The 26,312-nt window shown below is 37.2% G+C and overlaps 1 protein-coding gene across 3 annotated transcripts in view; it reads right to left on the bottom strand.

Annotated features, from left to right (window-relative positions):
• The window catches only part of XRN1 (5'-3' exoribonuclease 1), a 104,223-nt gene that overhangs the window by 12,669 nt on the left and 65,242 nt on the right, over nt 1-26,312 (bottom strand). For 2 of the 3 annotated variants that reach the window (XM_028489069.2, XM_024131807.3), the window contains exons 28-37: nt 23,879-23,935; nt 23,607-23,739; nt 20,943-21,012; nt 18,305-18,512; nt 16,683-16,778; nt 9,830-9,932; nt 6,807-6,868; nt 4,997-5,119; nt 4,422-4,581; nt 2,292-2,473 (exon numbers count right to left, since the gene is read on the bottom strand). In XM_028489069.2, coding sequence (XP_028344870.1) covers nt 2,292-2,473; nt 4,422-4,581; nt 4,997-5,119; nt 6,807-6,868; nt 9,830-9,932; nt 16,683-16,778; nt 18,305-18,512; nt 20,943-21,012; nt 23,607-23,739; nt 23,879-23,935 — 1,194 coding nt within the window. The remainder of the gene's footprint in view (nt 1-2,291; nt 2,474-4,421; nt 4,582-4,996; nt 5,120-6,806; nt 6,869-9,829; nt 9,933-16,682; nt 16,779-18,304; nt 18,513-20,942; nt 21,013-23,606; nt 23,740-23,878; nt 23,936-26,312) is intronic. The other variant, XM_024131809.3, reaches the window with a different exon arrangement.

Raw genomic sequence — 26,312 nt, 5'->3', positions numbered from 1 at the left:
GCTGCAAACTTTTTAATGTGTTATTTTCTCTTTTATACCATGAGAAAAAAGGGGGCCCATAAACTTGATGAGGGAAAAAATTCCATCTTTATTTTCATTAATTTCTAAATGAGACTTAGTATTCCCTTCAATTATGAATATAGGCAATAAAACACAATGGTGGTGATTCTAATGGTATTTCAATATTACTGGTTTTCTTTCAAATCTTATGTATTTTACTGTAGCATTAAAACTATTATTCTGAGAAAGAGTCCATAGGCTTCACCAAAAAGGTCCATGGCACAAAGAGTTTACGAACCCCTCTCTAGAAGAAAGGAAATTATAGCATAAGAGTTGCAGAAAGAGATGACTCTGAAAGTCATGCAATTCAACCCTTTATTGGTATCTAAAAATTAATGGGCTGAGAACCTGTTATGTGCCAAGATATCTGCTAAGGTATCTTTTATAAATGTAATATATTATAGCTTATAAGAGATCTAATTTTTAAAAACTTTGTGTTATATAATATGCATATAAAATGCATATAAGTGTACATAAATGTTTTTAGACTTAAAATGTTTTTTTGAAAAAAAATGTTTTTTTGATTATAAAATATATATATACTCCTTATCAAACAACAAACTATATAAAATAAAACATAAATGATCTCAGTTTCCCCCATTAACCTAACTCCACAGAATTAACTGTTAACTTTGCCATGTTGGTCCATATACTTTCATTGAATACACAAACATATTTCTACATATTTTATACATATAATGTACCCACATATATTCATATATATAGGTATGTTTGTATGTATTTATGTATATATAGACTATATATAATGAGAGACACAAATGATATATTTTTATCTCCATTTTAAAGATGAAGAAATTGAGGCTGTGAGAAGTGTAGTGAATTGCTCAAGGCCACCTAGCTGTAAAATGGCAGAACCAGAACTTCAGGTCTCTCTAGTTCCAAATCCTGGACTCTAGCTGTGCAACCTCCCATCCAAGTGACTGACAGGCTCAGCAACCCTCTTGTCATGCACTTTATGAATCTGGCTGAAAGGGCTGCAAAATTCAGTCAGATGCCACAGAGCCACCAACTACAATAAAAAGTGGGCTACTAGCATAGTGCAGGGAGATCAGCTCGGTCCTTTGTGACCACCTAGAGGGGTGGGATAGGGAGGGTGGGAGACGCAAGAGGGAAGAGATATGGGGACATATGTATATGCATAACTGATTCACTTTGTTATAAAGCAGAAACTAGCACACCACTGTAAAGCAATTATATTCCAATAAAGATGTTTAAAAAAAAAGAAAAAAAAAGTGGGCTACTAGAAATGTGATTTTAAGAAGCTTACCTGCCTATTTGATATTTTTTGTGACCGACTCTCAGTTTTAGGACTCTTACACTCTTCTTTAACTAGAGACAAGAAAATAGAAATTTTGTTAAATGAAATTTGCTGCACACCAATTAAATTTACCCAGTATTCACCATAGCAAGTCACTGTGTAAAAAATTCACGTAATTCCAAGGAGACAAAGGCCCTGATCTTGAGGAACTTATAATTTAGATGAGGGTGAGAAGAGAAACTCACAGATGACAACAATAGGGAAAAAGAAAGGTGGCATCTGATTGAGCCTTGCAGGACGGCAGGTTTCCAAAGGGCAGAATAAGAGGTTAAGTATTCCAGCAAAGGAAATAATAGGAGAAAAGACAAATAATAGTAGAAGCAGAAAGCAAGGAATATTTGTGGAACTAAAAACAGACCAGTTCTGCTGGAGGTTGAGGAGTATAATGCAGCTTAATTGAACTAGAGAAGCAGGCTGCAGCCACAATCTGCAAAGGACTGAAGACCATGGAATTATACTGGTAGGCAATAGGCACAATCACAGAAAGGTTTTGAGCTGGTAGGAATCTGATCAGAATTGTGCCTTTAGAAAATTATAATATGGCAGTGGCTTATTAGCTAGGTAGAAGGAGTAAGAGACCAGTTAGGAAGCTATTTTATTATTCGTGTTAAGTGGAAGTGATGGGAACAGAAAGAAAGTGAAAAGGATGGATTAGAAGAGGAAGGAGGAAAGGGGAAAAAGAAGAAAAGAAGGAAGGAAGAAAGGAAGGAAGAAGGGAGAGAGGGAGAAACAAAAGAGGAAAGAGAGAGAGTGAGAGGTATTAATCTATGCTGCTCATAAAGTCAAAAAAATCAGCTCCACTATATTATTTCTAGCCAAAGATTTTCAGTCAATTTATTTAAGCTCAGTGTTCAATAACTTATGTAAATGGAAGAACGGTAATATACAATACCTGTGGTGTTCTCAGAAAGGAGAAATCTGGTTGTGGCATTCCAACAAGGGAACAAATTCGAGAAAGTTCAGTTACTGGTGTGGACACAGGAGGAATCTGGCTGGCAGCAGGCCAGCACACACTGTCCACAGACTGAACGTTACGGTACTCACTAGCACTGTGAGGCTTGTTCATATAAGCTGCTGCCAAAAAAAGAGAAAAGGACATATCCACATTAAATGATATCTCAAACTATGCAATTATGGCAGGGCTTTACAGAATAGCAAGGAGGACTTTGTTAAAAAGTGAGAAGAGGAATCTCCCATGAAGCAAATATAAGAACTATTTAGTTTTGCCTAAAATGACTAAATTCAATGAAGATTTTAGATGATTATAATTAATTACTGATATATAATTAAGACAAAGATTTAAAAATATGATAAGTAGATGACTGTCAAAAATTAGCATTGTGAGAGATTAATAACTACATAGTTATTTACAGGCAAAATCTAAACACGCAAATGGCTTTCTTGAGCTGATTTACAATTAATTCTTAAGTTCTGAGGCTTTAGCTTCAGTCTCCTCAAAATTCCATCCTACTTTCTGAGACACATGGATGAATGTTTTTTTTGCTCTAAAATAATGCTTCTTAAAAGTTTTTCTGAAATTAAGTCTTTTAAGTGGCTTTATTATGATTTAAAAATTCTGAAAGTTCACATCTTTATAATCAACAAACTCACCAACAGAACAAAAAGCACACCCCAGTGAAGAATGAATCTAAACCTCTTACTGTTATAGATTTAAAAAAAAGTTAAGTGGCTTGCCTGAAGTCACACATTAGTTCTGTTACATGAGCTGGATTCTGAGTTGTTGACTCTAAGGTAGATGATATTTTTCACTATACTGAAGTATAGTAAAAGTTACTTGTTTTTGACAGTGGGACCATATTTATCCAATATTGTTTTAAAATTTTATTTTGCTCTATTTCAAGAGTATATCTGTCCCTCTGATAAATATTGTTTCCTGATAGTTACTGGAATTTTAAATTATTTATCCCAATACTCAGTGGAGTATAAATGAAGTTAGGCTCTGATTTTGATACTTAATAAACTCAGATTAGCTTATTTCAAAATGTTATTTACCTCTCTGAGAAACTTCTGTCCCCAACCTACTTTCGCATGAGTCATTTTTCCTGGTAGGCTTTTGCAGATAATTAACACAGTCAAAATATTAAAGTACAGGGGATGCAGAAGGTAGGGGTAATGATGGACATCTACTGAAATCCAGCTATGTGCCAGATGTTATGCTATAGGCTTCTTAGACTTAAGGTAAGTGCCCACTTTCCAGTGTGTGACTCCATTAATTATTTTAAATTGATTTTACAGCTTCTATTTTTATGTTGGTCAAGTTATTTTAACGTAATACTAATATCAACTATTCGCACCTATGATGTGTCAGACACAGTGCTAACTGCTTTATATATGTCATACAATTATCACAACCGTCATTTGCAATGTTATTTTATACATAAAAGAATTTATAGAAAAGTTAAATAATGTATTTAAGTTACATAATCATTTTTAAATTACTGAGGAAAAGCTAAAATGTGAAAACCTTTCCAGGTTTGGGATCTCCAGAATAAGTATCTGTAAGAGTATAATTTAAGTAGTCACAAGGAGGGACTTCCCTGGTGGCGCAGTGCTTAAGAATCCGCCTTCCAATGCAGGGGATGCCGGTTCAATCCCTGGTCAGGGAACTAGATCCCACATGCATGGAGCCTGCTGGTCGCAACTAAGGAACACATGTGCCACAACTAAGGAGCCGGAGAACCGCAACTAAGGAGCCCACCTGCTGCAATTAAGACCCGGTGCAACCAAAATAAATAATAAAATAAAATAAATAAAATTAAATTAAAAAAATAAACTTATTAAAACAAGAAATATTAAAAAAACGTAGTCACAAGAAGACATTTAGGGACTACAGATCTATTGGTTACATAGTTACATTGTTATATAAATGACACAAGTATAAAATTATACTCTTATTTGTTACTCTTAATTATATTTATCTTTAAAAATCACATGATTAAAAAATAAATGAACTGAATTTTTGAAGTGATTGGTTATTAGTACTAGTACTTAGCTTACTTACTTAATTTCTTACTTTGTTTAGGCTGTGAGGAAGATCCATATTCATCTCTTCTGTTAGAGGAAACAGTGACTTCATTACCAAATTGTTTTATCTCATTCTTATGGTCCACGGTGTCAGAGCCATCAATTTTTAGAATTTCTTTAAGCATCCGAGTTCCCTTCTGTTTTGAAAATGATTGGTATGGAGACAGTGGGGATAGGGGAGAAAAGTTAAAAGATACAGACCTTACTGATGTTTCTTTTAATAAGTTCCATTGTTAAAAATTAAGACTATAACTACATTCAGATAGAGAATAAGGAAAACAGAGTTGAAAAAAAAATTCACATTTCCTGGCAAAGAAACAATACTTATCATTCTGCTTAACTTTTGACCAAATTGTCTAGTGGCAACGTTTGAAAAGCAAGGGAGCTATGCTGGCTAAATTGCCCAGGGCAGCCCGATCTTTCTCACAGGATGACAATAATAATGCCACACACCAGTCTACATAAGAGAAAGTGTTTTAACTGTTGCACAGGGTATGTATGGCTAACAGTAATGAAATTACCGTAGTGTACAAGCTCTTACAAAATACGAACCATAGCAAATGACTGTGGTGACAAATGTTCTTCGCTTGGAGGCTCTTCATGATGAGATGACTGTACTTCATTTTCTTTGGAGATATTCAAGGATGCTAAGAAGTTCTCAATTCCAGGATTAGGCTAAAAGAATAAATATTTTGTGCATGAAGATGAAAGGACAAGGACACGAAAATAGCTGAGAGTTTTATGTACAAAAATGATCATTTAATTTTCACTCAATCTTCTTCCCAGGTGTTAAAGTTTGGGAAGAGAACTTGAATAAACCAGTCTTTTAGCTTATCAATGGCATTTGGATAACTAGTTTCAACCTTTCGGTTTTCTGAGACTTCTGCACTCTCATTTCTCTTCAAAAGCTTAACATTACATTTGGCAGGCCCTTCAAACGCCTGTAAGAGAGTAAGAATGAGTTTTTGTGCAAATAAAATTATAATTCCGACTTAATAGTATTCTAAATAAATTGCTGCAAACTTTTTAATGTGTTATTTTCTCTTTTATACCATGAGAAAAAAGGGGGCCCATAAACTTGATGAGGGAAAAAATTCCATCTTTATTTTCATTAATTTCTAAATGAGACTTAGTATTCCCTTCAATTATGAATATAGGCAATAAAACACAATGGTGGTGATTCTAATGGTATTTCAATATTACTGGTTTTCTTTCAAATCTTATGTATTTTACTGTAGCATTAAAACTATTATTCTGAGAAAGAGTCCATAGGCTTCACCAAAAAGGTCCATGGCACAAAGAGTTTACGAACCCCTCTCTAGAAGAAAGGAAATTATAGCATAAGAGTTGCAGAAAGAGATGACTCTGAAAGTCATGCAATTCAACCCTTTATTGGTATCTAAAAATTAATGGGCTGAGAACCTGTTATGTGCCAAGATATCTGCTAAGGTATCTTTTATAAATGTAATATATTATAGCTTATAAGAGATCTAATTTTTAAAAACTTTGTGTTATATAATATGCATATAAAATGCATATAAGTGTACATAAATGTTTTTAGACTTAAAATGTTTTTTTGAAAAAAAATGTTTTTTTGATTATAAAATATATATATACTCCTTATCAAACAACAAACTATATAAAATAAAACATAAATGATCTCAGTTTCCCCCATTAACCTAACTCCACAGAATTAACTGTTAACTTTGCCATGTTGGTCCATATACTTTCATTGAATACACAAACATATTTCTACATATTTTATACATATAATGTACCCACATATATTCATATATATAGGTATGTTTGTATGTATTTATGTATATATAGACTATATATAATGAGAGACACAAATGATATATTTTTATCTCCATTTTAAAGATGAAGAAATTGAGGCTGTGAGAAGTGTAGTGAATTGCTCAAGGCCACCTAGCTGTAAAATGGCAGAACCAGAACTTCAGGTCTCTCTAGTTCCAAATCCTGGACTCTAGCTGTGCAACCTCCCATCCAAGTGACTGACAGGCTCAGCAACCCTCTTGTCATGCACTTTATGAATCTGGCTGAAAGGGCTGCAAAATTCAGTCAGATGCCACAGAGCCACCAACTACAATAAAAAGTGGGCTACTAGCATAGTGCAGGGAGATCAGCTCGGTGCTTTGTGACCACCTAGAGGGGTGGGATAGGGAGGGTGGGAGACGCAAGAGGGAAGAGATATGGGGACATATGTATATGCATAACTGATTCACTTTGTTATAAAGCAGAAACTAGCACACCACTGTAAAGCAATTATATTCCAATAAAGATGTTTAAAAAAAAAGAAAAAAAAAGTGGGCTACTAGAAATGTGATTTTAAGAAGCTTACCTGCCTATTTGATATTTTTTGTGACCGACTCTCAGTTTTAGGACTCTTACACTCTTCTTTAACTAGAGACAAGAAAATAGAAATTTTGTTAAATGAAATTTGCTGCACACCAATTAAATTTACCCAGTATTCACCATAGCAAGTCACTGTGTAAAAAATTCACGTAATTCCAAGGAGACAAAGGCCCTGATCTTGAGGAACTTATAATTTAGATGAGGGTGAGAAGAGAAACTCACAGATGACAACAATAGGGAAAAAGAAAGGTGGCATCTGATTGAGCCTTGCAGGACGGCAGGTTTCCAAAGGGCAGAATAAGAGGTTAAGTATTCCAGCAAAGGAAATAATAGGAGAAAAGACAAATAATAGTAGAAGCAGAAAGCAAGGAATATTTGTGGAACTAAAAACAGACCAGTTCTGCTGGAGGTTGAGGAGTATAATGCAGCTTAATTGAACTAGAGAAGCAGGCTGCAGCCACAATCTGCAAAGGACTGAAGACCATGGAATTATACTGGTAGGCAATAGGCACAATCACAGAAAGGTTTTGAGCTGGTAGGAATCTGATCAGAATTGTGCCTTTAGAAAATTATAATATGGCAGTGGCTTATTAGCTAGGTAGAAGGAGTAAGAGACCAGTTAGGAAGCTATTTTATTATTCGTGTTAAGTGGAAGTGATGGGAACAGAAAGAAAGTGAAAAGGATGGATTAGAAGAGGAAGGAGGAAAGGGGAAAAAGAAGAAAAGAAGGAAGGAAGAAAGGAAGGAAGAAGGGAGAGAGGGAGAAACAAAAGAGGAAAGAGAGGATGAGGAAAGAAGTAAGGGGATGGAAGGGGGAGGGAGGGGATGGAATGAGAGAGGAAGGAAGGGACAAAGATGGGAAGGAAAGGGAAGAGAGAGAACAGAGAGGGGAAAAGAAAGGAAGAGAGGAAGGTAAGGAAGAATTCTTGCAAAAAGGAGGAAAATAAAAAGTGACACCACTGCTATTCAACATTGTACTGGTGGTTTTATCCACAGCAATTAGGCAAGAAAAATAAATAAAAGGCATCCAGATTGTATAGGAAGAAGTAAAACTATCTCTATTTGCAGAAGCCAAAAAAATTAGGGCAAATAAATAAGTTCAACAAGGTGGGAGGATACAAGATCAATAAACAAAAGTCAGTTTTATTTCTATAATAGTAATGAACAATCTCCCCCCCACCAAATTAAGAACACAGTTCCACTGACAATAGTATTATATAGAATAAAATACTTAGAAATAAATTTAATTTAAAAAGTTCAAGACTTGTACACTGAAAACTACAAGACATCATTGAAAGAAAATAGAAAGGCTTAATATTGCTAAATGACAGTACTACCCAAAGTGGTCTACAGATTCATTATGATCCCTATAAAAATTCCAGCTGCCATATTTGCAGAAATAGACAAGCTGATCCTAAAATTCATATGGAAATGCAAGAGACCAGAACAGACAAAATAATCTTGAAAAAGAAAAACAATGTTGGAGGATTCAAACTTCCCAATTTTAAAACTGATAACAAAGTTATGGTAATGAAGACGGTGTGTTGTTCCAAAAAGATGGCATATAGATAGTTGAAATGGAATTGACAAACTAGAAATAAACCCATACATCTATGGTCAATTGATTTCTGACAAGGGTGCCAAGACAATTCAATGGAGTGCAAGGAGAATTCAATGGGGAAAGAACTGTCTTTTAGCAAATAGTTCTGGGACAACTAGATATCTACATGCAAAAGAGTGAATACGGACCCCTATCTCATACCATGTATATACTTATTCAAAAATGAAAAAAAATGACCTAAACGTTAGAGCTAAAACTATAACACTCTTAGAAGAAAACATAGGTGTAAATTTGTGTGACCTTGAATTAGGCAATGGTTTCTTAGACGATACCTAAAGCATAAGCAAACAAAGAAAAAGTAGAAAAAAATAGATAAGTCGGACTTGATGAAAATTAAAAACTTTTGTGCTTCAAGGACACTGTAAAAAAAAGTTAAAAGACAACCCAGAGAATGAGAGCACATATTTGCAAATCAAATATCTGCTCAGCATACAGGATACAGAATATAAAAAGAAGTCTTACAACTCAAGAATAAAAAGACAACCCAATTTTAAAATGAGCAAAGGATCTGAATATATATTTCTCCAAAGAAGATATACAAACAGCCAATAAGCACATGAAAAAATGTTCAACACTATTAGTCATTAATGAATTACAAATGAAAACCACAAGGAGACTCCACTTTACATTCACTAGGATGGCTATAATAAAAAAGATGGATAATAAGAAGTGTTATGGAGGATGTAAAGAAATTGAATCCTAATATATTGCTGGTGGGAATGTAAAATGGTACAGCTACTTTGGAAAACAGTTTGGTAGTTCCACAAAATGTTAAGCATAGAGTTAACACATGACTCAGTTATTCCATTCATTCATATGTACCCAAGAGAACTGCAAACATATGTTCACACAAAAACTTGTACATAAACATCCACAGCAGCATTATTTATTACAGCCCAAAGGTGGAAACAATCCAAATGTCCATCAATGGATGAATGGATAAACAAAATGTAGTATTCATACTATAGAATATTGTTCAGCTGTAAAAGGGAATGAAGTACTGATACATGCTACAACATGGATGAACCTTGAAAAGATTATGCCAAGTGAAAGGAGCCAGTCTCAAAGGTCACATATTTTATGGTTCTGTTTACATGAAATATCCAGAATAGGTCAATCCATAGAGGCAGAAGTAAATTAGTGGTTGCCAGGGCTAGGGGAATCACTACTAATAAGTATGGTATTTCTTTTTGGGGAGATGAAATTGTTCTAAATTTAGACAGTGGCATTGGTTGTACAACTTTGTGAAAACACCAAAAAACACTGATTGTGTACTTTAAAAGGATGAATTTTATCATGTATGAATTATAACTCAATAAAGCTGTTAATTAATAAAAATAAAAGGAAGCAGTTAGCACCACAAGTATACTTTCTAACTCATAACTTACATTTTCTGTGAGGCTCATGTTTTCTTTGCTTAACACTGTTCTCATTAAAGCCAGATTTGTGATGTTGAGTTACTTGACATATTTCTTGAGGTAGACCTGCACCCTGAAAATTAAAATTCTTATAAATGATTTAAACAAACTCTTAATATTAAAACTACTTCTCTTCCTCAATGCTTAATACATACTTTATTATTATTATTACTATTATTACTTGTTTTTTGCGTTACGCGGGCCTCTCACTGTTGTGGCCTCTCCCATTGCGAAGCACGGGCTCCGGACGCGCAGGCCCAGCGTCCATGGCTCACGGGCCTAGCCGCTCCGCGGCATGTGGGATCCTCCCGGACCGGGTCACGAACCCATGTCCCCTGCATGGGCAGGCGGACTCCCAACCACTGCGCCACCAGGGAAGCCCCTATTATTTTTATAAAAGTTATAGAGCTCACTAGAAAAAGATTTAAGGAATGCAAGAAAACTATAGAGAATTTAAGAAAACTACTCAAATTCTACTGCCCCCAAAATAACCATTATTAACATTATGATCACCACTCCAGACGTTTCTCTATGCATTAGTTAGATAGTAAGGTACACAGAAAACAATCATTTTACAAAAATGCTTTCAATAGAAAGAATTCAATCTAATTTTGTTTGAAGTTAATACAGAAACTAAAGATTAAACTTTAGGTGAATGTTTCTTCATAACAGAAATATCAGCATCTAAAGATCCCTCTAGATTTGCTTCAAAATAATCCTATCTCTGGGGTATGTGGGGATAGGAAATGAATAGGTATCATGGAAGAAACAGAACTGGACATGTTCAAGGTAAAGGATGGGTACATGTAGATTTATTATACTATTTTCTTGACTTCGTTATTTTAAAAATTTCCATTAGAGTTTTTAAAAAGTCATCATTCCTGTCCCTCTGTTATAAAAGTTGAGGATATTATTAGCCCTTTCACATCCTTTCCCCCAATACCTGATTTTTATTAATTAATATTTATAATGTCAAGGTTTTCAAATGCTGGAAGACTATTACTACTACCAGATAGCAAGACTGATTATAAAGCTACTGTAATTGAGACAGTGCATGGACAAAATTAGCAAAATGACATGAGTAAGTTTCATGTAAAGATCACAGCAGATCCTTTTGCTTTCTGATAGGGAGAAGAGGCCTGAAGGCAAAAAGAGACAGATAAGTTGCCACAGCTGAAGTGGGAAGGGGAAGCAGAGGTAGGGGCTGGAGATGTTCAATACAAATTAATCACTTTACAATGATTACACAATTTTGTTTTGGGTGGGCCCTATTTATTTTTTTCTGAGCACAGACGAATGAACACTGGGTACAAAGGCACATCGTGTCTTAGTTGGCAGTGGACATGCTCCAAAATGGTTGTGATATGCACCAAAGTGTGAAGGAAGGTCTGATGAGCTCATATGCACAAGAACATCTAGGGCTCTTTACTCTTTAAAAAAAAGGGCCAAGAGATTTCCATCCACATAGCACAATGGCTGGTGGGGGATTCTGACTCTAAAGGAGGGAATTAGAACATCAGGATCAATAAATTGGTGTGAACGAATACTGTGTGTCTATCATGTGCCAGACATGGTTAAGATGTACTTTGCATCCATTATCTTAACATCAGTATAATAATGCTATAATCATAAAAATGCTATAGTGTATTTTGATTCCATGTTATAAAGGAGTAAACTGAGGCTCAAGGTGATAATGTAATTGGTTACAGAACTAAATAGGAGAGCTGATATCTGAGCTCTAACTCTAGAACCCATGTTCACAGTACCGTTTCAGAGAAAAAGTGCCCTAAGTTTAATTAGAAAGAAAATATCCTACTTTTAAGTATTTTTTTTGTTATTCTGTTTGATGTCTACATAAAGCTATTTGTGTCAGTCACATTGTCATATTCTGCCAATAAAGAATGTTTTTTCAAAGACTTAAAAAAAATAAATTTATTTATTTATTTTTGGCTGTGTTGGGTCTTTGTTGCTGGGCATGGGCTTTCTCTAGTTGCGGCGAGCAGGGGCTACTCTTCGTTGCGGTGCGTGGGCTTCTCATTGCAGTGGCTTCTCTTGTGGTGGAGCACGGGCTCTAGGCGCGCGGGCTTCAGTAGTTGTGGCACATGGGCTCAGTAGTTGTGGCTCGCGGGCTCTAGAGCGCAGGCTCGGTAGTTGTGGTGCATGGGCTTTGTTGCTCTGCGGCATGCGGGATCTTCCCAGACCAGGGCTCGAACCCATGTCCCCTGTGTTGGCAGGTGGATTCTTAACCACTGAGCCACCAGAAGCCCTTAAAGACTTTTTGAAAGAGCAGTTTTAGGTTCACACCAATTACTGAGAGGAAGGTACACAGATTTCTACTATACCTCCCGCCCCACACATGCATAGCGTTCCCCGTTATCAACATCCCCACTGGAGTGGTGCATTTGTGACAACTGATGAACCTACAATGACATATAATTGTTACCCCAAGTCCTTATTTTACATTGGGTTCACTCTTGGTGTTATATATTCTATGGGTTTGGACAAATGTGTAACGACATGTATCCATCACTATAGTATCATACAGAGCATATTCAATGCTCTAAAAATCTTCTGTGCTCCACCAATTCATCTCTCCCATTCCCAATAATCCCTGGCAACCACTGATATTTTTACTGACTCTATAGTTTTGCCTTTTCCAGAAGCTTGAATACCTTTTTGTTTTTTAAAAAAATCATGTTGAGTTCTCTAGAATTTGCTTATCAGATGAATTCCAGGCTGCTTATTAAGGCTTCATGGATATAAGTGTTATATGTGGTGGCTCATAATTCTTAGAATATACAGGAGATAAAACATGGGAGTGTTCAGCTGATATAAATAATGAAATAGCACCTAATAATAAGAGATGCATACAGAAGATTCTGAGGAAATATAATATCAAGTGTGGTGTTCCATCTCAAGGAAATTGGTGGTAATAGCTAGTAGACTTTTTGGCAGGGAGAGAGGAAAGGGCATCCTAAAGTGGAAGGAACAATGCAAACACATAATCTGAAATGGAAATTACCTGTTTATGGGAAAGGGAAAGTTAGGAGACCAATCTGATTAGAACAGACCATTTTACCAAATAGTTGACATACTTATATGTATAAGAACTATGCAGAGTTGGATTATAGAAGGCCTAAATATTAGCTTGAGTTGAGGTTGAATTCCACTAGTACTAAACAGGAAGCCCTATACATTCTAGACTATTTGAACAACACTATTTGAGGGCTGGAAAAGACCTCAGAGTTCATCTAAGTCCAAGCCTTAATTTTATACACGAGGCCACAGAAGCCCAGGGAAATCAGATTTGTGCAACTTGAGGCACAAAACCTGATTTCCTGATTCTGAGTCTAATACCAGATTTATCTTCACTATACTGCCACAGGGCATAAACTGAGTTCAAAAGCAGGAGTCCTTATTAATTAGATATGTTGCTCAATTATGCCATGATTGAGCAACACTGGTGAAAGGATCTTTAGGAAAGATTAGGTAGGAAGTACTACGTAAGAAGGACTAGAAAGGAAAGACATAAGAAACACGAAGCACAGGTAGGAGGTTAATCTAGGGCTGGGATGACAATTTAAGGTCCAGTTGTAAAAACTGAGAAGGGGTAAAAAGATCTGGGGACTCAATGCAAAAATATTAGAGAGAAGAAGCAAAAATTTTTGACTTCATGCTTTTCAGATTATATGCCTGAGTAAACGGTTGTGTTAGAAAATAAGGATAAGAGAAGAGGCTTTAGATGAGGTCAGTTGTGAGATATCTTGAAGTTGAGGTGATGGCGGAGCATCCATCTATACCTGTCTTCTAGAAAGCTGGAGATATTGGGTTAGATCTTGATTGAGAGGTTGGAATTAGAGACATAGATTAAGTGGTAATTAGCAGAGAAGTAAGACCCAAAATCACCAGTCAAGGAATAAGGCAAAAGGGAAAAGAAAACTGTTGCATTTTGGGGAACAGCCCCCAGTGAAAGGCTGGAAGAACAGAGGTTAACAAAGAACCTGAACAAATAGGCAAAGGAAAGAGGAGAGACTCGGGGTAATGTTTTCTCTTAGAGCAAAACTCCTTGAAAGAATTACCTGTTATTTGCTGCCTCCAATTTCTCTCTTCCTCTTTTCTCTTAAACCCACTCTAATCAGTATTTCGCTCCTATCACTTAACTGAAACTGTTCTTGTCAAGGTTCCCAATGGCCTTCGTGTGCTAATTCTGTGCGTAGTCAATTCTCAGTTTTCATCTTAATTGATCCATCAGCAGCGTTTGACACAGTTGATTACTCTGTTCTCTCTGACATCTGTTCTTCACGTGGCATCTAGAAACCACCCTTCCGTGGTTTTCCTCCCGTCTCACCAGCCATTCCTTCTCAGTCTTCTTTGTGTTCCACCTAGTCTCACTGACTCTTGAAGGATGGAATGCTCTAAGGCTAAGTTGTTGAACTTTTTTTCGTATCTATCCACTTTCTTGGATATAGGTAAGGAGATATAGATATATACACATACATGCACACACACATATGCACATATACACACATATATGTATAAGTATATGTGTGGGTGTATATACATTTATATGTATATAATGATTCCCAAATTTCTCTCTCCAGCCTGGACAACACTGATGACCTTCAGACTCAACGTCCAACTCTACATCTCCACTCAAATACCTAACTCCAATAACTCTTCTTAAATGTTTAGTATACATCTCAAACTTACCAAAATTGAACTCCTGATCTTCCCCCACAAACCTACCAGATCTGCAGTCTTTCCCATCTCAGTTAATAGCCCCTCTATCCAGACCTTAAGAGTCACATCCTTTAATACATTCTTTCTCTTTTACCCGCATATCCAATTCATCATCAGCTGGAAATCCCTTCCAAATATGTTTAGAATTTGACCACTTTTCACAGGGTCCTACTACCCTGGTCCAAGTCAATATCAACTCTATCTTGATGATTTCAGTAGTCTCTGAACTAGTCTCTGTTTCCACCTTGGTTCCTCTACATTCTATTCTCAAGATAGCAGGCAGAGTGATCCTATTAAAATGTAAGTCAAATCATGTAACTGTGCTGTGCAAAAACCCTCTGCTGATTCCCTATCTCACTGAGTAAAAGCCAATGTCCTTATAATGGTCCAGGAGGTCCTACATAGTATCAATCTCTTACCTCTCTAATTACATTTCCTACAACTCACCCTACTGATTCAGCCAAATGGTCTTCTCATCCTTGTGTATGCCAGGGATCACCACCCCCAACAGGGCCTTTGACTTTGTCTTGAATACCCTCCCCTCAGATATCTGTATATCCACTCCTCATTTCGTTCAAATCTTTGCTCAAATGTTACCTGAACATTCCACTTAAAACTGCAGGGCATTTCCCTGGTGGCGCAGTGGTTAAGACTCCACACTCCCAACGCAGGGGGCCCGGGTTCGATCCCTGGTCAGGGAACTAGATCCCCACATGCATGCTGCAACTTAGAGTTTGCACACCACAAGTAAGGAGTCTGTGTGCCACAACTAAGAAGCCAGTAAGTTGCAACTAAGGAGCCTGTGAGCTGCAACTAAGGAACCTGCCTGCTGCAACTCAGAAGCCCACGTGCCGCAACTAAGGAGCTAATGACCCGCAACTAAGGAGCCCGCCTGCTGCAACCAAGACCCAGCACAACCAAAATAAAATAAAAACCCCAAACCAGAAAACAAACAAAACAAATCAACAAAGCAAAAAAACAAAAACACAAAAACAAAACCCCTGCAAAACCTTGCCTTCCCCCTCCCCAAAATTCCCTATCCTGCTTCCCTGCAATTTTTCTCAAACTTATATTATTATCTAATATGCCATTTTTTGGGGTCTTATTTATTGTCCTTTCCTCCCTACAGTACTAACTGTATGAGAGCCAGGATTTTTGTTTTGTTTGCAGCTATATTCTCAGTGCATAGAACAATGCCTGACACATGGTAGGCACTTAATAAATACATGTTGAATGAATGAATGATAAAAAATCACTCTTGAGGAATTAGCCATATTAAATAAATAAGAGAGGAAAAGAGGGTTTAAAAATCTGGTTACGGATTACATTTATGTAGAAAGATTTATGAATGATCTAAAGAAAACTTAAAATAGCATATTGGCAGAAGTGACCTGTGCGTTGTAACTCTCACTTTTTTTTTTTAACTTTGTTTAGATTATTTTTCCCACTTTATTATTTATTTAAAAACTGAAGTACAGTTGACTTACCTTGTTGTTGGCACTCTCACTTTTTATGTTTGCTTTACGAACATTCCCTTTGCTATTTTCCCCTCCCTAGCACTGATGATGCCACCATCACGGGAGGACATTAGAATAAATTAGGCCCTCATGATGCAGGCTACTGGTTTATAAACCTGAGAGGACATTCCTTTTTGACCTAAGCTGAGAAGTTAGGTTACCAAAAAACGTAGTAGGAATTCATTCCTTTTCTTTTTCCTTTTTTTTTGGTGCCTGAGTCTACTCTTTTAGCAGAATTTCTTTCCTCTTCTTAAACTCTATTAAGGAATGTGAATTTGCTCATTCACATTTAAGACAACCAACTGCCAGCATAAAGCTATACATTCAAGTGGAAGTGAATAAGTTAATGAGTGCCATTAAAGCCTTTATTAAAAAGAAAAATTGTCTACATTCTTACTCATTAGTCCAAAAACACATGTAGTCTAAGAGAACTATGAAAATTCAAGATCAAAGTGTTATTTCTATTTTATGAGATTTCAGGAGGAAAATCAATCACTGCATACCTAAAAGAGAAATATAAAATAAATTAAAAAAAATTAAATGTCCATCAAGCAAGGTATACTAACCTTCTCTTGTAGAGGTGGCTGCAAGTGTTGAACCTTTCCAGATCCCTGTAAGGATTGCCAAATGTTGCAAAATTCATCATCATCTTTAGCAGGTACCTGGGAAAGTACAAAAAACTTCTTAAGGAAAACTGAAACATGAAAAAATAAAGATACAGATTAAAAATGAAATTATTTATTAAAGCTATTTAGCAGTAGACAGGATATTTAAATTTCATTATCTGTTATCTCAGTTCTTTTTTTCTGGAGCTCAGTATAGTAATCAGAAAAGTATACTGCTGGAGTGAAAATGTTCTTCTACAGATGTAATTGGTTATTAAAAAATATTTAAAGCATAACAAATGCTATAAAAGATTATACTGAATCAATATCCCACCAAAAGATTTTTTTTTGGTCTTCCAGTGTACTGGCATATTATCTTATTCAAGCTAACATTTAATAATATTTATTTAAAAATTTTTGGGGACTTCCCTGGTGGCGCAGTGGTTAAGAATCCACCTCCAATGCAGGGGACACAGGTTCGATCCCTGGTCCAGGAAGATCCCACATGCCGCGGAGCAACCAAACCTGTGCACCACAACTACTGAGCCTGTGCTCTGGAGCCCATGCACCGCAACTACTGAGCCCACGTGCCACAACTACTGAAGCCCGCATGCTCTAGGGCCCGTGTGCTGTAACTACTGACGCCCGTGCGCCTAGAGCCCGTGCTCTGCAACAAGAAAAGCCACTGCAATGAGAAGGCTGCGCACCACAACAAAGCAGCCCCCGCTCGCTGCAACTAGAGAAAGCCCGTGTGCAGCAACGAAGACCCAACGCAGCCAAAGGTAAATAAACTTAAAATTAAAAAAAATTTAAAAATTTTTTATCTTACACAAAAATAATCTGATTAAAAAAATCTGCTATTACTTATGGAGAACTGATTTCATGCATATTAAAAATCTAGAAAAATATGCACCAAAATTTGACAGTGGTTAACAACGAGATTTGAGAGGATTTTTGCTTGTTTCCTTTGTTATCATCTACTTATCTGTTTTCTACTTAGTCTATAATAAACATGTGCTATTTGGATTAAAAAGTTTGGTTAAATGTAAAATAGATAGCTAGTGGGAAGCAGCCACATAGCACAGGGAGATCAGCTCGGTGCTTTGTGATGGGGTGGGATAGGGAGGGTGGGAGAGAGACGTAAGAGGGAGGGGATATGGCGATATACGTATACATACAGCTGACTCACTTTGTTATACAGCAGCAACTAACACAACAATGTAAAGCAATTATAATAAAGATAATAAAGATGTTCAAAAACAAAACAAAACAAAACAAAAAGTTTGGTTAAAATTTGGGGCCATGGAATTAAATAAAAAGTATCTCACACAAAACAATTCAAGTTTTGCCCTCAGGAAGATGAAATAAAGGAAATCACCCATGAGTTATATGGTGGGAATTTGAAAATTGCTTTTGATAAACATGATATAGTCCTCTCCCTTACCTTTCAAATTAATGTCATTTTGTAGGAGATAATATAGGACATTTGGGTGATATAAGACAAAGTAAGTGTTAGTCTACCAAGTAAATATATAAAGAGAAAACAGATATTTACAAGATCATTATTTAAATAAAAGTCTTACTTGAGTAGGAACAAAAAGTGATTGAGGGGAATGGTTCAGACCTCCCAAATGCCCAGATGAAATTGATGAACTTGAGCTATAGTGATTCACAGCTGGCTGTGGTTTCACAATGGCTGTCAACTTCTGATTTCCTGTTTCAGAGCGACTCCCATGAGAAAGGTTCACCAAGGCACTTGTTGGCAGTCGATAACCTCTACCAGGTGAACACCTAACAGTAAAAAAGTTTTATCAGGGTCAGAGGAAATTAATACTAAAGGGAGCTAAAAAAATCAAATAATTTTGGGGTGGACAGTCTATAATCCAAATTAATAAATATTACTTTTAAATTCAGTAGAGGAACTTGAAATCATAGAAAGATCTCAATTTATAAGATTTCTGTAAAGTTTCTGAATAGAGTATTCAGTGCTACTAAGTGGGGGGAAAAATGTTCTAGAGGTATAGTTGTGTGTGTAGGGGTGTGTGTGTGTTAGTTTGTCCTCGGAAGGCTTGCAACATAATAGCTGAGTTAACCAAAAATTCATGAATTAAATGTCAAACTTCTTTAAAAGGTTATGAAGCTACCCAGTGTGGAGCTAGTGTGGCTCTACCTATGCAACAGGGCAAATGTTAGCTTTGATCACTTTTGTCTCCTGATCAATTGTTGAGTCCAGCTCTTTTTATCCTCATCTTCCCATCATAATGTTCCAGAACTGGGAAGGCTAAGAGACAAGTATTTGTGATTTCCTTCCTTCCTGGCCTTGATAAAAGTGTTTAGATATTAAAATGCCTTCTCTGGTCAAAAGTTTTCAACTCTATACCCTCTTTAGAATGTAATTTTCTTATATTCTGAGATCATGGGGAAGCAGAATTCTTTCATGAGAAATCTTTGTAAGATTTCTAGAAAATATTTTTGTGAGAACTATAGTTTAAGATTCTGCATTATAGAAATGAATATATTGCAGGCATGTAATCTTTTCCACAGCTCTCAGTCAAGAAATCCAGTGTCTCTACCTAGGAGAGGAAAAAAAAAAAACCCTGAGAAAAAAGTTAATCATCTTAAAAATATATTTCAAAGTTATTTCGCCTAAAGTTATTGGTAATCAAACATTTTCATGAAAAATAAAATCAGATATGGGATCCAGACCCTGCTGCTGCATTTAAGAGTGCAGACAGTAAAGTCTTTGGGTAATAGGCACATTCAAGTTGCAAAACAATAATAGTATTCTGAATGTGATCACTACTTATAAGGACTGAAGATTGTGATTTTATGCAAATAGGCTAAATAAGAGTAATTAATTTTTTATTTTAATTACCACTAATCAAAACAGAGGAGAAGAAGAAACTAAGCTAACTTCAGTTCAGTTTTCCGGTTGGTGTTTAGACGGGAGAAAGGAAAACTGGAAAGGACTTCACTTGACATTCACAATCACCTAGTGAAGTGCACATCTTCATTACAGATGAGGAAACTGAGGGTCAGAATGCTTTTAACTAACCTACCTAAGGTAACACAAAGGTTAAGTGAAAGAGCCCACACCTTCTAATATTTCATGGCACCTCTCATTCTAACATGATCTTTTTCCTATAACTTTTAACTTTCTTTCTATTAATGCTCCCCCAAATAGATTAATTTCTATTAACTAATTTCTATTAATTAAAAATAGATTAATTTCTATTAATGCTCCCCAAAATAACAAGTCTCCGCCATGTTAAATTAAAAACAAACAATCCAATCCTCTTCCTTTAAACCTGCTCACCCCCAGTTATCGTTTCTCTCCTTCATGGTCAAACTTCTCAAGGGTCAGCTCAGTTTCTTGCCTCCCTTGTTACACCTGCCATTCACTCCTCAAACCAACCCAATCTAGCTTGAGCACCCACAACGCCACTAAAACAAATGACCAAGACTTAAAATGTCACTCAATTCAAAGAACGTTTCTATTCCTCAAGTTATTTAACCATAAAAAAAAGCAAATCTGATCATGTCACATTTCTGATTTTGATGGCTTCACATTGCTTTAATGATAAAGACCAAGATACCAAGATCCTTAGCATTTCCTGAAAGTGGCTTACCAGTTCCTGCACAGTGTGGTCCTTGCTCTTCTCCCTTACTCTAATCTTACACAGTTGCTGAAGTTGACACACCTGCATTCTTTTAGTTTTTAAATGAGAGAAAATGTCCTCTGTTGTATATGCTATTCTTTCTTCCTGACCACTTGTAACTCTTCCTCCAGTTACCTATTCTTCATGTCCCATTTTAAACGTCACTGCTTAAAGAAAGCCTTTCTAGAACTCTCAGGACAGATCACACTATTATAGATACCTGAAATACTTCTTCCCAGCACTTGTCACATTTTAATTAAAAAATTAATATTGTAGTAAGTTAATTATTGGATTGGCCAAAAAGTTCGTTCAGGTTTTTGGTACCATCATACGGAAAACCCGAACGAACTTTTTGGCCAAGCCAATGTATCCCCCCGCTACTAAAATGAAAGCTCCATGAGGGTAGAAACCATGTCTGTCTTATTCACTGTTACACCCTTGGTAGCAAGTATGATGTCTTGTACATACTAGGAACTGAAATTGTGGACAAATAAACAAGTACTGTAGCTATTGGCCAGATGGGCATATTTACAAAGTGAAATTATCATCTGGAAATACAAACCTTATTGTTAAACCTCCAGGAAATTCTTCATCAAATAACACTTCAAATAGTACATCAGCTTCTCTATTAGCTGTTTAAAAAAGAGAGAGACTGAAAAATCATACGCTGAAAGAAAAATCAGCATGTAAGTTTTTGGGGTATAAGAAGCATTATAACTATCAATACAGAGAGTGAATGAAAAGAAAATAAGCTCACAGATGCCCTTACTAGTATTAACTTAAAGTAAAATAATACTATTTTAAATTAGACGCTGTGAGAATTAATTGTATTTTTCTCTCTGTTTTGGTGTATGTTGGAAATTATTCATAAAAAGAGAGTTAATAAAAGAGATAACTTTGGAATTTGCAGTTTAGAAGGTCTTACAATCAGACAAAGAAAATGAAGATTTGAAGACATGGCAGTAATGAAAGGAATGGAATGGAGAGAACAGATATACTACTAGCTAGAACTGGCAGGACTTTGTGACCTGTGTAGACAAAAAGAACAGAGATGTCAAAGATTACTCCAAAGTTCTGGCTGAGATGACTTGGTAGATAATGGATGGCATGACTGAGACATGAGACACGTGAGAAAGACTGGTGCAATAAACTTAAGGAGGAACAGAAAATAATAAATTTTGGCAGAGAGGATGATGGGATATAACTGGAAAGTTTAAATTTACTAAAATGCCAAGATAAAGTGAAATAATTAGCTATAATAATATTTGAATTCTAAGCCCAAATTAATAATAGAGTCTATCACATAACTTCAGAATTGACTCTCTCTCTCTCTCTTTCTCTCCCCATCTCTATCCCCATCCCTTTCCATGCTATTGGTTCTGTTTCTCGGGAGAACACTAATACCATACCTGATACTATGTTAGGGGCTGGGGGATGTTTCCCTCATTCTTGGTCCCTCATTGCCCAAATGAAACCAGGCCTGCAGGGCTTACTCATTCTCCCCATCTGGCTGTACCTTTCACCTGACACTTTTACCTAAAATCTAAACCCAAGAGAGTGGGGCTCAATGGGAGGCAGGAGTTTCTCCTCTGAAGGCTTAAGGTCCACTTTCTAAGTTCCTGTTTCCCGTCTGAGGGAGAAGCCACTTACTCAAAAGATTATTGACAGGAGGATTGTTCACCCCCTTTAGTGGAGATGACTACAGAGATGAGGTATCAGCTGAAGGCAGTAAGACAAAGATTTCCCTTTATATTCCATGTCCATGGCAGACATGGTTAATCAATGACAGAGCTTTTTCCACTCAGAGTAGGTGTAGCTTTAAAATTTTTGTCAAGACAAAATTCCAAGTGGTCACTACTACTGATAGGGGTTGTCAGAAGAAAGGAAACTTCTATGTTATCAGAGTCCTAAGGCTTTTTCAGGATAGTCTAATTAGAGTACAATCCAATAAGCTCAACATTTGAACTGCCAATGCCTGAGGCTGAACAGACAGCAGCAGGAGGGTTGCTTCATTGCACCCATCTGACCCTTACCATACTTAGCCTGGGCTTAACCTACTTAACCTTTCCGCCTCCATTTTCAGCACCAGAAATGTATCCAAAAAAATTCAAAGAAAAATCAGGGAGGAAAATTGTCTTTTAGAGGCAGACCCCAAAAAGATGTGCAAATGTGGAGAACCACTGCTCAAAGTTAGAAAAGAATCAGGGCAAAGAGTTCAAATCCCAGCTCTGCCACTTATTTGTGTAAATTCGGGCAAGTCACTTAAACTCTTAGGCGAGGAAATAATATCTCCCTCTCAGGTGGTTGGGAGGGTTAAATGCAAAATGTAAAAGTGCCAGGCACACTGTTGGCAATAAATAAGCAGCTCTCTTAGGCTCATGGCCTGTCTGCTCTTCCTTCTTTCTGGCAGTGAGACCAAGGTTGAGTGCCTGGGATATGGAGGGACAGTGCTGCCGGCGCTCTGACCTCTAGGTACCTGATTTGCTGCTTCATGTTGGGTTGGCTTTTTTTGGAATCTATGTTGCAAAGCTACTCACTCCAGGCATCCCTTTGAGGCATTTTTAGATCCTTAGCTAATTCTTCCCTTTTCTTTCCATACTCTCATTTTTCTTTCTTTTTTTTCTTTTGTAAAAAACACATAATATAAAATCTATCATTGTAACCATTTTAAAATGTATAGTATTGTAGTGTTAACTATATGCACATTGTTGTACAACAGATTGATAGGTCTGTTTTACATACAATATCTAGTTGTATTCATAAAATTCAAATAAATATGCAAATCTTTTAACCACAAATAAGCTGATGCATCATGTTTGTTTATTTCTCCACAGATATCAAGAGATTACAGTGACAATTAAGGTAAAGCCCTGAACAAGGTTAGATGAAACCCGATGAAATGTTTCTCTTAGTTTCATGAAAACACATGTATGTATTCTCACCAAGGTTTTAGATAATTTTAATGTGCTATACATAAGCTACCAAATTTTCAGCAGCTGTTCCTCAACTTCCCCACGTTTTAATCACTTCCCAGATGATTACACAAGATAGAGAAGAAGAATTTTCTCTGAAACCTAAAGCTGGAAAAAACTTAACTAAAACATAAAAGGATTTAGTGTTTTTCCTGATTTATAGTTGCTTTCTGCTTACATATAAGACACACAAGTTTGTATTTCACTCTACAATATAAACGCAGTTGGAGACACGTCAAGTATTGAGTTATTACCCCCTTTAATTCCTATGATGGTGCCCCGAAGGCCAACTGGAACGGAAAAGTTCTCTCTCACATTTACAACTCGGTCAAAGAGACGAAATTCTGCATCCCGATCAGGAATGACTCCATGTTGCTGTTCTAAAGGCTGAAGAGAAAAAAGATTTAATTATTATTATTAACTCTAATTTTAAGAAGTTTTTCTATGAATGTATTCAAAACATTTTGTTCCTTCTATACTTTCAAAGCAAAAACAACAACTTTGAATTCTCTGACAGGAAACTTACTCTGTATAGCAAATGGGGCTTCACTGTCACTCGAACCTTCTTATTATTCTTTCTTTGCTGAGGAAAGAAGAATTTGAAAATATTTTTAAAATATTAAAATTTAAAATTATTATTCAGTATTTGGACATGCCTGAATGTTAAAAGGCCAAGAGAAATGAGTAATTTTAAGATTTCTGAATTTCTTTAGATGCAAGCAAGGATGAATAAATAAATTCTTACATTTCTTAAAGTAAAATTTTTCTGTTGATATATAAGACATATAGAAAAATGCAAACTTATAAGTATAAAATCCGACGAATTTTTATAGTATGAGCATATCTATGTATATCCACACTCAGTTCAAGAAACAGAACACTACTAAGCACAACATAAAAGACCCTGAAAAAAGAAATTAAAAATAGGGAACGCTTGTATTGTCTTCCAGTTACTACCCCTCCCCAATGTAATCTTATTTCTAACACTAAAGATTATACTTGTCAGTTTTGAACTTTATGTAAATGCTATTCTATTCAAATGCTTTTTTATCCTAAGAAGAATTGTATATAATGGTCAATAAAGATGAACAGTAAAGGAAAAACAGGTATAAAGTATTGATCTATGTCAATACTTTGGGTTTTGTGGCTACTTATAAAAATTAAGGTAACATTCATACAGAGTCTTTGCCTTTGGAAACTGGCTTTGGTGTTTAAATTCTTGACTATCTAAAAATGCTGGAAGAAGAGTTTTCTCCTCTATTTGCTACTTGTTGATTCTGTGACCTCACACTTAAGCACAAGCTTCCTTCAATCTGTAAGGTGGAAATAATACTACCTGTTCTACCTAATAAAAATGTGAGAATAGGAGTCAAGATGGCAGTGTGGGAAGATGCCAAGTTAGCATTGCCCCACAATTAGGGTGCCTGCTGGCCGCTGGTGGAGGACCCTGACGCCCAAGGAGACAGGAGGAACCCCCAAATGAACCGGTAGAACATGGGAGAACTCAGGGGGGAGGAGAAGTGGAGGCCTGACAGGATCGGTGCCCCTGAGGCCAGGGAGATCAGGAGAGGCAGGCAAGAGGGGCCCTCCAGGAGGAGCGGGAAAGAAGCAGAGGGTGATCGCCCAGCCCACTCTGGCCCAGGGAGCCTGCTGAGCTCCCAGGCCGGTAGCCACCCCCACCAATGCCTCCTTCAGGCCACGTGGGTCCTAGAGGCATAGGAGGGAGGCCTGGGAGATCAGGATAGGCAGGCAGGAGGGGCCTTCCGGGAGTAGTGGGAGAGGAGCTGAGGGTGTTTGCCCCGCCCACGCGGGCACAGGGAGCCTGCTGAGCTCCCAGGCTGGACCCTGCTCTCCAAAGCCCCCTCCAGGCTGTGTGGGTCCTTGGGGGCACAGGAGGGAGGCCGGGGAGGATCAGAAGAGGCAGGCGGGAGGGGCCCTCCAGGAGGAGTGGGAGGGGAGCAGAGGGAGTTTGCCCCTCCCACTCAAGCTCAGGGAGCCTGCTGGGCTCGCAGGTGAGGTCCCTGCCCTTTGAGACCCGGGGTGGGGAGCACGCCTGGGCCCCTCCTGTTCCTTTGAGCCTAAGCTCCACCCCCCACCCCACACAGCCCTGAGGGCCTTTTCCGGACCTCTGGGTCCTAAGCACAGGCCCCACCCACTGCCCAAACCTTGCCCTTGCTTAGGCCCCGCCCTCCACAGCCAAAGCCTCCACCCCTGCCTTTTTTTTTTCCCTCTTTTCCCTCTGCCTCTTTTTTACAATTGTACTGTTGTACCTTCCAGTTGTTGATTCATCTCTATTTTTATTTTTATATTCTTTCTAACATATTTGTTAGCTTCCTAGTCTAATTTTATCTTTTACTTTGTTATTGTTCTCTCTGCCACCCCATTTGGCTTGTGGGACCCTGGTTCATGAGCCGGGGGTCAGGCTGAAGCTCCTGTGGTGGGAGTTCCATGATGGAACCACTGGACTAACAGAGAAGCTCAGACCCCAGGGAATATTCATCAGAGTGAGGTCTCACGGAGTTCCTCATTTCAGCACCAAGACCCAGCTCTACCCAACAGCCTACAAACTCCAGTGTTGGAAGCCTCAGGCCAAACAACCAGTAAGACAGGAACACAATCCCGCTCATTAAAAAAAGAGAGAGAGATGGCAAAAATATATGTCACAGACGAAAGAGCAAGGTAAAAAACCTACAAGACCAAATAAATGAAGAGGAAATAGGCAATCTACCTGAAAGAGAATTCAGAGTAATGATAGTAAAGATGATCCAGAATCTCAGAACCAGAATGGAGGCATGGATTGAGAAAATACAAGAAATGTTTAACAAAGATCTAGAAGAACTAACAAACAAACAAACAGAGATGAACAACACAATAACTGAAATGAAAAATACACTAGAAGGAATCAGTAACAGAATAACTGAGGCAGAAGGACGAATAAGTGAGCTGGAAGACAGAATGGT

This window comes from Physeter macrocephalus, chromosome 1, assembly GCF_002837175.3.
Source record: "Physeter macrocephalus isolate SW-GA chromosome 1, ASM283717v5, whole genome shotgun sequence".
NCBI lineage: Eukaryota > Metazoa > Chordata > Mammalia > Artiodactyla > Physeteridae > Physeter > Physeter macrocephalus.
Note: the sequence above shows the minus strand (reverse complement) of the source record. Positions and strands in the feature narration are given on the sequence as shown.